The sequence below is a fragment of the Myxine glutinosa genome, chromosome 4 (assembly GCF_964187855.1).
Source record: "Myxine glutinosa chromosome 4, kmMyxGlut1.1, whole genome shotgun sequence".
In the NCBI taxonomy this organism is placed as follows: Eukaryota; Metazoa; Chordata; class Myxini; order Myxiniformes; family Myxinidae; genus Myxine; species Myxine glutinosa.
Window position 1 is genome coordinate 151,552,841 of NC_136264.1, and position 14,950 is coordinate 151,567,790.

The window sequence follows — 14,950 nt, forward strand, 5'->3', positions numbered from 1 at the left end:
GGACCAGTCCATCCGCATGTGTGGAGATTATAAAATGACCGTGAACAGGTGTTCTTCATTGGATAAATATCCAATCCCGAGGATCGAAGACCTCTATGCTCGTCTCACGGGAGGCAAGACTTTTACGAAAGTCGATCTCAAATCCGCCTATCTACAGCTCTGCTTGGACGAGAATTCGAAACAGTATCTTACCATCAACACGCATCGTGGGTTGTATAGGTACCACCGACTTAGTTTTGGAGTGAAATCTGCACCTGGAATTTATCAGCGTGTCATGGACAGTTTGTTTGCCGCCGAACGCAACGTCGTTTGTTACCAGGATGATATTCTGGTTACTGGTCGTACGGACGCGGAACATCTACAGAACCTGGAGAGAGTTCTGAAGAAGATTTCGGACTCCGGCCTACGTTTGCGTCGAGACAAGTGCAAGTTTATGGTGCCATCAGTCACGTACCTGGGTCATACGATTGATGCCGAGGGTCTACACCCAACAGATGAGAAAGTCCGAGCTATCAAGGATGCTCCTTCTCCACGAGATGTGACCGAATTGAAGTCATACCTCGGTTTGCTTCAGTTCTATGGTCGTTACATCCCGAATGTGACCGACGTTTTGGGCCCCCTTTATCGGCTTTTGAGGAAAGGAGGCTCCTGGAGCTGGGGGTCTACTGAACAATCAGCATTCCAGACCTCTAAGGATCTGCTCAAATCGTCCAATGTTCTCGTTCATTTTGATCCAGAGAAGGATCTTGTGCTGACATGCGATGCCTGTCGGTATGGAGTGGGGAGTGTATTATCGCACGTGATGCCTGATGGTACGGAAAGACCAGTTGCATTTGCATCCAGAACGTTGTCCCCGGCAGAGAAAAACTATTCCCAACTTGACAAGGAAGGATTGGGAATCGTTTTCGGCGTCGGCAAATTTCGCCAGTACCTTCTTGGACATCATTTCACGATTCGCACTGATCACAAGCCGCTGATCAGTCTGTTTGGTCCAACTAAGGCGACATCTGACACACTACCGCCCAGGATCATCCGCTGGTCCCTGTTTCTCGCTGCTTATGACTACACCATATGTTATAAGCCCGGTTCGTCTATCACAAATGCAGATGCCATGAGTCGGTTACCCCTTCCAGAATCCGTTGATGATTCGTCTACACCAGGATCCATTATCGCACTGATGGATCATCTGGAAGATTGTGCTGTCGATTCCGGCCAGATCCGCACTCATACTCGACGAGACCCCGTTCTGTCCAGAACTGTCCAGGCTGTACAGCTTGGATGGCATTTGCTACCTGAGGGTGACCCAGATTTTGCGGCTTTTAAAGCACGTAAAAACGAACTCAGCGTGGAAAATGGTTGCCTACTCTGGGGATGTCGTGTCGTGATCCCGAAAAATCTGCGTTCCAGGGTCATGGATGAAATCCATGACTGTCACCCCGGGATTGTGAAGATGAAGTCACTCGCCAGAAACTATGTGTGGTGGCCGAATCTTGATGCTGATATCGAACATCATGTTCGACATTGTTACCCCTGCCAGAGCACCCGGAATACACCTGCGAAAGCGCCACTGCATCCCTGGGAATGGCCCAGCGAACCGTGGCATCGCCTACATCTCGATTATGCCGGGCCTATTAACGGCAGCATGATTCTAATAATTACGGACGCGCACACAAAATGGATTGATGCCCATGTGACGCGTGGTACTACGTCAGCCATTGTCATCGAAAGACTCAGACGCTGTTTCGCCACTCATGGTCTGCCCAGGATGATCGTGAGTGATAACGGTTCGTGTTTTTCCAGTACCGAGTTTGCCAAGTTCACACGTCGGAACGGCATCAAACATAAGTTTGTCAGCCCACATCACCAGGCTTCAAATGGCTTGGCCGAACGATCCGTGGGAATCATCAAATCCGGATTGCAGAAACTTCAGGAGGGAACCCTGGAAACAAAGCTGTCTCGTCTCCTGTTCAAATACCGCATCACGCCACAATCAACAACCGGTGCAGCTCCGTCTGAGTTATTGATGAAACGACACTTGAGATCGACACTTGACAATCTCAAACCAGACATATCATCAAATGTTTATCAGAGTCAGCTTAATCAAAAGTTGGTGCACGATAAGACGTCCAACAGTCGATGTATCAACATTGGAGATCCAGTGTTTGCCCGAAATTTTGGTGCAGGTGCGACGTGGCTACCGGGAGACATCATCGAGAAGCCAGGTCCACTGTCCAGTGTGATTCGCCTGCAGGACGGCCGCGAAATTCGTCGACATCAGGACCACATAACCTACCGTCACTGTGAGTCGATGGAGCCTGTAGCATCGTCACAGTCAGGACAACAGTTCGACCCGCCACTGCCGGAGATCGTCGTGGCCGCTCCAGCCGGCTCGGATGCCCCGAAAACCTCTGCAAACGCTACACCCTTCGTGGAGACCAAAGGAATCACCTCGGACTCTGTATCCACTGGTACACCGCGACCCAAAGGAATCACCTCGGACTCTGTATCCACTGGTACACCGCGACGCTCAATGCGTGAGAGAAAAGCACCCGACCGGTTGAATCTTTGAAGATGTTTTTTTTTCACGTTGACACATGTTCTATTTTCACGTATTTTCATTATTCTCATAACCGTTTGCACACATATTTTCACATGGTTTGGAAATGTTGCTTTTGAAATGTCAATTCTGGAAATCTAGCACGTATTGCTCTTGGTAATTTTGGACTTAAAGGGGAGGATGTCATGTATGCAGTGCAAATGTTCACCATTGTATCCCTACACCGGGACCGGGTTGTATCCCTACGCCAGAGCTCGGATGGCGCTGCTGGGAATCGGGCCTTGATCGGCAGAGTGAATAAACGCGTACGACAATTGATCGCAGTTTGTCGAGATACTTTACATATGTGTACTAATGATGCATTATAATGTGAATATGAATCACCCAGAGGACCTCGGAGGAGGAGCTACGAATCCGAGACGATACCCAGAGGACCTCGGAGGAGGAGCTACGAATCCGAGAGGATACCCAGAGGACCTCGGAGGAGGAGCTATGAATCCGAGAGGATACCCAGAGGACCTCGGAGGAGGAGCTACAAATCCGAGAGGATACCCAGAGGACCTCGGAGGAGGAGCTACGAATCCGAGAGCATACCCAGAGGACCTTGGAGGAGGAGCTACGAATCCGAGAGGATACCCAGAGTACCTTGGAGGAGGAGCTACGAATCCGAGAGGATACCCAGAGGACCTCGGAGGAGGAGCTACGAATCCGAGAGGATACCCAGAGGACCTCGGAGGAGGAGCGACGAATCCGAGAGGATACCCAGAGGACCCCGGAGGAGGAGTTACGAATCCGAGAGGCTACCCAGAGGACCTCGGAGGAGGAGCTACGAATCCGAGAGGATACCCAGAGGACCTCGGAGGAGGAGATATGAATCCGAGAGGATACCCAGAGGACCTCGGAGGAGGAGCTACGAATCTAAGAGGATACCCAGAGCACCTCGGAGGAGCTACGAATCCGAGAGGATACCCAGAGGACCTCGGAGGAGGAGCTACGAATCCGAGAGGATGCCCAGAGGACCTCGGAGGAGGAGCTACGCCGCCGAGAGGATACCCAGAGGACCTCGGAGGAGGAGCTATGAATCCGAGAGGATACCCAGAGGACCCGGAGGAGGAGCTACAAATCCGAGAGGATACGCAGAGGACCTCGGAGGAGGAGCTACGAATCCGAGAGGATACCCAGAGGACCTCGGAGGAGGAGCTATGAATCCGAGAGGATACCCAGAGGACCTCGGAGGAGGAGCTATGAATCCGAGAGGATACCCAGAGGACCTCGGAGGAGGAGCTACGAATCTAAGAGGATACCCAGAGCACCTCGGAGGAGCTACGAATCCGAGAGGATACCCAGAGGACCTCGGAGGAGGAGCTACGAATCCGAGAGGATGCCCAGAGGACCTCGGAGGAGGAGCTACGCCGCCGAGAGGATACCCAGAGGACCTCGGAGGAGGAGCTATGAATCCGAGAGGATACCCAGAGGACCTCGGAGGAGGAGCTACAAATCCGAGAGGATACCCAGAGGACCCTGGAGGAGGAGCTACGAATCCGAGAGGATACCCAGAGGACCTCGGAGGAGGAGCTACGAATCCGAGAGGATACCCAGAGGACCTCGGAGGAGGAGCGACGAATCCCATAGGATACCCAGAGGACCCCGGAGGAGGAGTTACGAATCCGAGAGGATACCCAGAGGACCTCGGAGGAGGAGCTATGAATCCGAGAGGATACCCAGAGGACCTCGGAGGAGGAGCTACAAATCCGAGAGGATACCCAGAGGACCCTGGAGGAGGAGCTACGAATCCGAGAGGATACCCAGAGGACCTCGGAGGAGGAGCTACGAATCCGAGAGGATACCCAGAGGACCTTGGAGGAGGAGCTACGAATCCGAGAGGATACCCAGAGGACATCGGAGGAGGAGCTACGAATCTGAGAGGGTACCCAGAGGACCTCGGAGGAGGCGCTACGCCGCCGAGAGGCGAGGACTCGGGCTCTGTCAGCGGGCTGCCTCAACCATTCCCGTCTTATATAGGTGGGACGAGTATGCCGTAGGCCGTACCCCACCCTGCCTCATATATATATATACTTGAGCTCGATTCTGTCTACAAAAACAAACAAAAAAAAACCTCATCCCTCCACACCTTATATAGGTGGAGGAGTTTGCGGGCTCTGTTGGCGTGCGACCTAACCCCACTCCGCCTTATATAGGTGGGGCGAGGACTTGAGCTCTGTCAGCGGGCGGCCTCACCCATCTCCGCCTTCTAGAGGTGGGGCGAGTATGCGGGAGGCTTTAACCCGCCCTGCCTTGTATAGGTGGGGCAACCACTCGGGTTCAGTCGCCGGGCGGTCCCAACCCGCCCCGCATTTTATTTTTTATAAAAGACCTCGATATAATATACATGTTTCCACACCAAAAGAAGATTTGAAATTTAAATTGAATATGTACATCCTTTGCTCTTATGTTGTATTTTGATGATTGTATTAGATTATTAACTGATTGCAAAGTGTTTAGCATGAAAGATTTCGCAAACGGATATTGGTTTTATTTTTGGAGTCCACTGAAGTTGATTCTTTGAAACTTTTCATGTTGAATCAATGCTATGAGACATTTTCTATCTTTACTCAATAATCTGTTTTTGGAAGATAGTTTCAATTTGATGGTACAATACTTGGGCACTGGTGCAAACAATAGGGCCATTATAGTTATAAAAACACCAGCATTTACATGTTCTTGACTTTATTATTTTCACCAGTATCTTGACATGTTTTGGATTTTGAAGTCTTCCATCACAATCTTAGCCATCAATTCCTCTCCTAAAGAAGTTCACCAATCTCTATGATTGAGGACCAGGAAGCTCAATGACAAAGCTTGCAGTTTTGTTTTCTGTGCAAGTGAAGATTATTTTTCAGCGATAAACATGTGGCAACCCTCACTGACTGCTTGGACTCTGGAGACCACATCAGGAAGCAGATTCTTCACCTTATTTGGTCCAAGGTTGGTGAAAAATTCTCACTTATTTCGTTTGATGGTGAAGTGGAGATGGAAGTAATAATGGATGTCCATCACTTTGACGGGCGAGTTTGGGGCCCGTCAATTTTTTCCTTCGGTGGGCATGGTTGTGGATGTCTTAGTTTTATATCTTGTTTTTTCATTCATTCAGAGATATCCTTTTTGTCTTTCGATTGTCAGGGGAAGGACCTTTTTAGGTGTTGTATTGTTTTTATATGGTTCAATCACGACTACATTTTATGAGAAACTGTCTTGCAACTTACATGAGATATATGTCCTTTCTAGTGGAGAGTAAGTGTGGTCCAACCCTCACCCCAGTGGGCGACCTCACCTCGCTGCGCCTTACATAGGTGGGGCGAGTATGCGGGAGGCCTGACCCCGCCCTGCCTTGTATATACTTGACCTCAATTCTGTGTTTAAAAAATGTGTGTATAAATATATATATATATATATATATATATATTTACATATATATATATACATATATATATATATATATATATATATACATATATGTATATATATATATATATATATATATATATATATATATATATATATATATATTTATATATATATATACATATATATATATATATATATATATATATATTTATATATATATATATATATATTGTTGCGGATATGAGGACTGTATTTTTTTTGATTGTGTTGTATCGTGGTAAATTGGTGATGAGTTTGCTTGAGTCTGCGCCTCCTGCCTCCGGAGCTGTGTAAAGGTCAAAAGGGCGTCCCATAATTAGTCCACAAGCATACACGTCAGCCAATCATAGAATACCCCTGTTCGATAGTTATATCTTATTCTGTGTTTTAGGGTAAGGCTGTGTCTCCCATTAATTGAAATACTCCATTGCACCAGTGAAAGAGATAGATTCCCTTCATTCCCACTCCCAAAACTTCATTCCCACTCCCAAAACTTCATTCCCACTCCCAAAACTTCCATTCCCATTCCCAAAACCTCCCTTCCAATTGCCAACTGCATTTTGGGCGGTTTTCTTCAACCACCATTGGCCACGAGGCAGGGTTGGGGAAGAAAGGCGTGTCTCCACCTCGTCATAGAGGGGAGGAGTGAGCCAGCCCCGAACAACCAACCGAGCATGAAGGGTTTGGTTTGAGAGGGCGGAGGAAGAGCGATCGGGGAGGTTCGCAAAGGTTCAAGGGTGGGGCTATATATAACCCATGAGAGACGCCCCCAAGGGAGATGAGCTTTTACAGAGGAGAGACGAGTACAAAGGAAAGAGCTGGGTCGTCAGAGCAAGAGCGCGTAGAGAGGTCCATGACAAGAGCTGAGTTGGTCGTCAGGGGTGGTCAGTGGTTGCGTTCAGTGGTTGCGTTGAGTGGTTGCGTTGGAGAAAGAGTGGTTGGACAAACAAAAGAGAGAGGAGAGAACCCGTCACGCCAGACCCCCCACCAGCGCATCGGCTCTGACCGTGATCCGACCCGTGATCCGACCCGTGATCCGACCCGTGATCCCGCGCACACGACAGGATCGGTGGCATCAGCGGCCGTCGAGGTCCAGCCCGATGTCCCGTGCGGGATCAAGCTCCAGCCAGCTCCGTGCCGTCCTCCCCCTCCAGCTACACACCTCCTTCCAGCCAATCCACTCTGCAATTCCCCGTGTGAGTCGTCTTTGTTTGTTCTGTCCTGGGTAGGTAATTAAGCTTGTATAAGGAATTCACTGTGTCACCTGCGTCTCATGTCCCTGTACATAATCGTGACTGCTCCTTCTTGATTATATGTGTAAATAATAAATCCAATTACTCTTCTGTACGTCTTCTCGTCTTATTCCTTTTTCCTCTTTGTATTCGGTCGCTTTAGAGTTTTCCCGATTGAATAGCGGTGGCGCGATCCAGCCAAAGTTTGGGGTGAATCGGGTGAGTTGGGGAAGAATCGGGGGAACTGTTAGGTCGCGGTAATACACCACCGCTCGGTCAAAATAACATCTTGTCCGCGACCCGTAACAATATATATATATATATACATACATATATATATATATTTATATATCTATATATATATATATATATATATATATATATATATATATAGATCTCGGGAATCGAACCATGTTCCACACCTTGAGTTCAAGGAATAACAAGCATTTAATGATGAACCAAGTACACAGCGCTGTGGAGGGTGTAAGGGTTATACAATTCAATTGAACAGCATAATTCCAGACACTCCTGAGTTCTTTACAGAAAGAACTTCCTTATATATTTGCAGAGTGTGATAAAAATCTCCGCTAATTTTGGCAAGTTTCAGCAGTATAATACACAATGGGGGAAACGTTGACCAGTACCCCCACCAATGTCCTATCTTCTTTGGCATGAGCAAAGGGCAAGATGCGGGAGGGAGAAAGAGCACCGTGACATTCTCAAAACTTATCTTCCATGTTGGCTTTTGGTCAAGGACAGACAGACGCGTTTTCACTAGGGGTCTAACAAAGTAAGCGGTTTCACTATCTTTCTACATTTTTTGGCACAGTTGGACAATAAAACATAGTTCAAAACAAGAGGGAATATGGTGAGCTTAATCCTTTTCACAAAGCATCCATTATTAAATGCAAACCACAATTACATAAGGCACAATAAAAGGCATGATCTCGACATTCCCCCATTTGGTCTCTACGAGACTACGTATCACAGAGACCAGGCCACATCGGCTTTATTTGCAAAGCAAAAGAGTATAGTGTTATATGTGGCCACATCGGGCTTTATTGAGTGTTGTATGTGTGTCCTCCAAGGGCATGCCACGCACATAAAGTACCTTGCATGCATGTTTGAAAGGTGTCATGTTGTGCGTGTTTGGAACATGAAGACTCAGAACATGAAAGTCTATTAACGTTTCGGATCCACAACGAAGGCCTCTGGTCCAGATGAGGTTCTGCTCTGCCAGGGGGCCAACTACCTCCCCTGCGGAACTTGCTCCCCCCACCCTTTGCAGATGCGGTCCTTGCAGATCTTCGAAGTTAATCAACGATCATGCCCATGAGATCTCTCACGTGCTGCTGTTCTGGGGAATACATAATGTTGTCAGTATCTTGTGTCTCATGTTCCTGGTCAGGGTACAGAGCGTTAAAAATCCGAATCACTTGAAGCAAAGAGATCCAAAGCATTTGAAGCAAAGAGAGGGACTTCCTTTATGTCAAAGTCTCCCATGGACGCCTGGTCGGCTTGCGGGTCTAGGATATCCATGTCGGGTCCCTCGACTGCCAGACCCAGCGTCGCAATCAGATCCATAGTTGGGTCGGAAGGGGGTGTACAGCTGTGAGCTTGTAATACATAAGAGGCGTTAGCCAGTACATGCAAGGGGTTTACCACACAAGTATCACAGTCATCACAAACATCAATACAGGCATCAGCCAGTTCCCACAAGGGATTTTCAACACAAGTATCACAGTCATCACAAAAATCAATACAATCTTCTGAAGCGCCGGTCACATCTGCCTTGTTGTAGGACCCATTCAGGTCGACGGCCTCTGTGGTCAAGATCATGGTCTTCCGACGGCGGTTTCTTCATCGTCCATCCTGAAAAATACTTTCTTACACACACCATGGTCAAATTCCTAGCCCCCCGTCCCACCAATTGGCATTTAGTTACCTTATCTCTCAGATGGTTGGCTTATTCATAGCCGCATTTCCTGTGTCGTGTCTGGAAATTCAAATGCCATATTTACTTTCACCAATTTCCGAAAATGCCTTCCTTTTAATCATCTTCCCTACATCTAATAATACATGATTTAGCAACCATTTCCCCCGCATTTGGTCAATGGAAATAATCGGTATTCTCCCCTTCAAAATTTCACTGTTATCCTATCAATACCTGGACATTTTTCCCCTTCTTTCCTAGATACGCGAATTTCACACCAGTATAAACCCACTGGAAAAATTATCTGAAAAATAACGAAATCGTCTCCAAGTTCTCTAGCTAATCTCCATCCGCAATCGCCAACTTTACCCTCCTATGCATTTTGCCTTAGGTTTTAGAACCTAGAGTCTACTAAAACAACAACAATTAGCCTCCCAAAGCCATTTCCCTGCAAGAGCGGGGGTTAGCCTTGCGGTCCCCATGACAATCTTCTTCATTTTGCTCTATCACCTCCCTTTGAGCAATAATTCAATTGATGTGATTCCCACATACCTGGTGGAGTTCTGTTCACCTGGTCTGCAGAGCCGTGATCCAATCTTCACCAGCCTCCAATCACCTCCTCGATTGGGGTCATTCTGCATGTAGCAATCTAACACAACGTTTTTAAACTTTACATTCATTGGTCCCCCCCAGTGCAAGCCAACCCCTTGTATCACCTTCTTATCACAAAAACAACAGTCCATAACTAACCACTTTCCTTTATTTCCTGTCTTTTCCATTAACTTTTTACAACCTTTTCCTCTACTTCCTCAACAATTCCTAACAAAGTCACCTGTCATTGACAAATAATCCATCTGAGTCGACTTTCCAATCCAATCATCTTTGCACTTTCCACGACCTTCTTCACACTTCCTCCCAAACCTTTCCTTCAGACACAACCCACATGAGTTATGAATACAATTTCCCCTTTCAGGCGCATGTCTAGCCACTCACAAAGTGTCCACAAGACAATGTCACCATATTTCACACCTCAGCTCTCGAGACCACCCAGGGGTCCCTTGAGAGATGCATCCTAATGTTAATCAGCTCTCGAGAGCTCAATTTTGAACAGGGGTAAAACCAGCAATACTCAATTCTGCCAAGCAAGAGGCCAGAGCAGTATCACCCCTCTTCCCTCTGCCCACCATAACTGGCAGACAGACAATGGCGAGCCACAAGCCCCAACCCTACAAGGCTCCAGCTCCCATCCAAAGGACACAAACTCCCTCAGACTGGCATAATCTCTTTGCCAGCTTATGTACGAACCAATATTGCAAACAAATAGTTTTCCAAACAAAACTCAGTTGTCACCCTATTGCATCATATTGGCAGAATTTACTTCAGCTCTCTACCACTCTTGTGTCGAGTGGTGCCCCAAAATGACATTGCACGAACCCTTTCAATACCTGTCTAAACCTACTGCCATTTAACGACGCTTCCCAGATGACGGTTCCCCATACACTATTCTGGCACAAATTGTTGCATCCCACAGATGCCACGATTATTTGAACAAACTCATTTTCCTAATCCACCTTTTCAATTTTCATTTCAATTTAAAGTTAATCCAATGTCCTCTAATACCTCTCTTAGCATCTCATGCACCTGTTGCAGACACCTGTTTTAGCCTCTGGCCCAATAGCTGCCCAATAAACAAATAATAAAAAGAAAATAACCTGATCTATTTATTGAAATAGACCTAATTCTCATGTTGGTCAATTTTTTCACCCACTGTGACTCTCGCGTCAATCCTGCCATTTCCAACCACATTTCCAGCGAGGATGACGTCACTATTTCACACCTTTCCTCCCTTGAACAACGGGAGTCCTCCAAGAGATGCATTCCGATGTAAATCACTTCAAAGTACCCGAATAGCCCTACGGACTGCATCACTGAAATAAATCCTGGCTTCAAATCAACTTTCTCAAACTTAACTATGATAAATCTGAAATAATCGCATCATCTTCCTTCGAACTCAGAGCACACCGGCACAGTATGCATCAAACATTGGATTCATATTTCCACAGACCTCCACCACTCTGTTAAATCCTAAACATGCCCAATGGGCAATCCCCTCTGCTCAGGGCTGCAAAATGCTGGATTCTAACCTTCCCAAACACAGCTCTTGTCCGCCAGGCTGCAAATTCAAAGCATTTTCAGTCCCCCTTTTTTCCCATACACTAGCCAGTGTAAGCCAGCCAAACATAAACAAAGAGGTTCCAGCGAGCTGTGACCTCCATAACTCTAAACAACTCCACTGGCACTTTTTAAAACAAACTTTCCCAGTCACTTACTAAAATAAAGTGCAGCTCTTGTCCGTAGATATACGTTAACCAAGATTACATGAGACTTGACAACAATAGTACTGCCCCGTGGAACAAGGCATCAGAGACAACTCCCCTCCACCTTGACTTACCCCAGGTAGAATTTGGCTACTTACAGAGAAAGTACCTGCACAACACATTTACAAACCAATTCGTCCCCTCGCATTAGGGGACATCACAAATGTTCCACCACAATTCACAGCAGGTGACCACCCACCTGCCTTCTGTCGAAGTCCAGTTCAATTTTCTGAGTTTCCATTCACAGACAGACAGACAGACGAACCCCCAACGTACTAACAGGATGGTCTCACAGAGGCCATTCCATTCAAACCTGTAGGCTGCCACGATTCTTCCCGCCAGGACACACCATCATAGTCACCATAGTCACACGACACGTCAGCAGACACAGTGAATGACATTCGACACCATAACAGACACCGCAGATACTGCTCCTCCTTGATCCATATCTGCAGACGCAGTCAGACACACCCAGTCGGACAGACAGACTGGCTCCACATTACAACTGCAAACATCCGAAATGACAACAGCTAACACCAAATATTTATTGTCCCCCTTTCAGGGAAGTCAAATCAACCACCATTAAAGCACAAAACAGAAAACGACCATATACTCAGAGTATATACCATATACTCAGAGTGAGACCCGAAAATCAAGCAGACAGACCGACAATCGAACCTGTCTTTCGACACTGCCGAACGACAAGTCTGCAGACACTGAGGGAGTGACTTTCGACCCCCAGTAAATACCGCGGACACCGCTTTGGTCCGCACCTACAACTCCCTCAAAATCAGTGTTCAAAGACATGACTCCATGGACAGCCAGAAAGTCAGACAAATACGGACACACACACACAGAGATAGACACAGGTGGGTTATCGCCTGCATTCTGTACAAATTCCATGTTCCTGTCCATAAGTTGGCCCATCAAGTGTAACCCCTTTCACGAAACCTTTTCTGAGGGTCAAATGTAACAGACAGACAGACCGGCAAATAGGCAGGGGCAAACCCCGAGGCCCCAGACACCATCACCACACACATACCCTGCATCACATAGGAGTATCAACATTTGTCATAGGAGTATCAACTTAAAATATCCACCCGCTCTGGTCCTCCAGAGCTGAGGAAACCAGCCAACCTGAGCCCGACAGCAAATGCCATATGTCTTCGTCTCAAATCGAGGGCAAAATTTCACAATGGCAAACAATTAATATATTGTCCACATTCATCTTGGTCACCCCAACCCATCCTGGCTCTCCCAAGAGCTCCGTGTCCGGACAGACAGACAGATAAACAGACCGGGTGAAACCATAACCATCCATCCTTTCGATTGGACTCACGCCAGCATCACATGTCATTCTTGCCTTCATTCAACGCATTCTGCCATCCCAAGTCGGCCAAATACAAGCCCCGGCCATGCCGTTGAATAAACACCCAGTCGGTTGACAGCCTATCATTTTTGACTTTTACTCCCATTCTCCCTTGCTACATCTGGAGAGCCATTAATGTGGGGATGTAATTGAACACTTGTTTTAAAGCCCTGTCTACACATGCTCTCCATAACATACTCATTATTCCCTGCCAATTTTCCCCAGCAGACTGAGTCCCACATGGCATCTCAAAATCTAAACTGATACCTTTTATTTCTTCCCCAAATTTACTCATCCGGATTGCCCAACGCCCGCAGGCAATTTGGGGAACCCCTTGTCAATCAATGACACACATCAATGACACACACACAATAAACACAAATACACGCTGCAATGACAGATCATTCATTCCCTTATACACACATACCATGTGACTGACCCTTTATTCTCCATACAATACAGTATAAATTCATGCACACTCATGCACACTCCAATCCTACCTACCTGTGAACTTACCTGGCTCCTTGCTGTGAGCCGATCCATCCCTTGGTTTCTACCTGGATTTCTTTCTTCCTGTGCTTTTGAAGTCTCAGCACTTCTCCTGCCTTTCTCCTATCTGGTACCTGCGCTTTTCTGATTCCAGTTTAATTTATCCTTCTCCAAAAATCACATAAACATTTCCTATTTCCACATATAAGAAATAACCAATATCTCCCTTGAGATACAAAACAAAACGCTTCCAACTCTAGCATCCCAAAGTCTTCCTTGGAAGCATGCTCGACAATGCAGCACTGCTTCCACTCAGCACACAACATACATGTGCTCACTCCAACACATCACTTCAAGCTACCTCATCACTCGCATTGTTCACACACACGAATGCGTCTCCTGCTTGTGCACAGCATGGTCCGCATTCCTGTCTCGATTCTGTCCCACCTCGCTGTTCCCAGCGAGGCAGCTACTCCGTTGCCCCGGCAACCTGCCTGCATGTCTCGGCTCGCGTGTTTACAGCTGGATTCCACACACCTCGTACATTATAATCCTCTCTGTTTTATTTCTCCAGATCTAACCTCATCTTTTGTCCAGAAAGAGCTCATACTTGACCTACCTATAGCATATTGTCAGAACTCCTTCCCTTGGGTAAAAACTGCACCGGATGTGCATGCCTTAAATCCTGAGACGGGACAAAGAAGGCCTTGAAGGGGGGGGGGGGGGGGGTTTATCAGATACACACATCCAGTGCGTAGCTTAACTTAAAATACTCATCGTCCTACCTTCCTTGGGCTAGTCCCTCCAGCGGGTCGAAGGTCGGGCCGCCCCCCGATCTGTAATACCCTTCTCTTAACACAGTACTATTACTCCGACATACCTTAATCTCCCTTAAGATATTTAATTAACGTGCACGGAACATTTTCCCGTCCATGCGCCCAGGCAATCGCTCCCAGCGCACGGCAGCACGACCCCCATTTGCAAGAAGCAGCTCGTGATGCGTACAAGGCGCAAGGAAGCGCCCCGAGGCCATCCACCGAAAAATCCTGCCTTTTAGTTTACCGCGCCGATATTTCCCTCATCCGGTCCTCCCGCGGCGCTAACTCGCGGTCAATGCTTGTATAGCGCTTCTAACTTGTCTAACTTATCACCCATGCCAGGGCTTTCCTAAAGGGGTTCTCCCTTCTTAACTTAGCTTAACACTTATCCTGGCCATCCTCCTTGGGTCCCCTCCGTTAGTCCGCAGCCAATACTTTCTCTGGTTACTATCAACCCCATCAACTCCATCTTGTCTCTAGACTGCCCTGCCTGGGAAGTTCTTGGCTTTACCAAGAAGTCCCCCCTTTTTGCTAACTGACCCCCATTTCTTGGTTCATCAATAGACAACTTGTTACCCGAGCCAAATAGGCCTGTACTTACACACCAGATTCCAATTTGTTCGTGATCCAAGCACGGAACGACGAAATGGAAGACAGACAGCCTGAGTGAGTGAACGGAGCTCAATTTGGAAAGACCCCTCAGTATGAAAACTCACGTTAATCGAATCAG

At 47.2% G+C, this 14,950-nt stretch overlaps 1 protein-coding gene across 5 annotated transcripts; it reads right to left on the reverse strand.

The window, feature by feature from the left end:
* Window positions 1-7,661: 7,661 nt before the first annotated feature.
* On the reverse strand, window positions 7,662-13,995 carry LOC144891837 (uncharacterized). Of its 5 annotated transcripts, XM_078776627.1 has the most exons (4): window positions 13,430-13,995; window positions 9,999-10,092; window positions 9,719-9,815; window positions 7,662-9,229 (listed from the first exon to the last, which is right to left on the reverse strand). In XM_078776627.1, exons 1-4 carry the CDS (start codon window positions 13,454-13,456, stop codon window positions 9,187-9,189), a joined length of 261 nt encoding a protein of 86 aa, XP_078632753.1. In that variant the 5' UTR covers window positions 13,457-13,995; the 3' UTR covers window positions 7,662-9,186. The 5 variants fall into 5 exon arrangements, 1 of the variants encoding a protein (XP_078632753.1); XR_013623235.1 differs by lacking the exon at window positions 9,999-10,092; XR_013623237.1 differs by lacking the exon at window positions 9,999-10,092 and having other exon boundaries at window positions 13,764-13,839.
* Window positions 13,996-14,950: the final 955 nt, after the last annotated feature.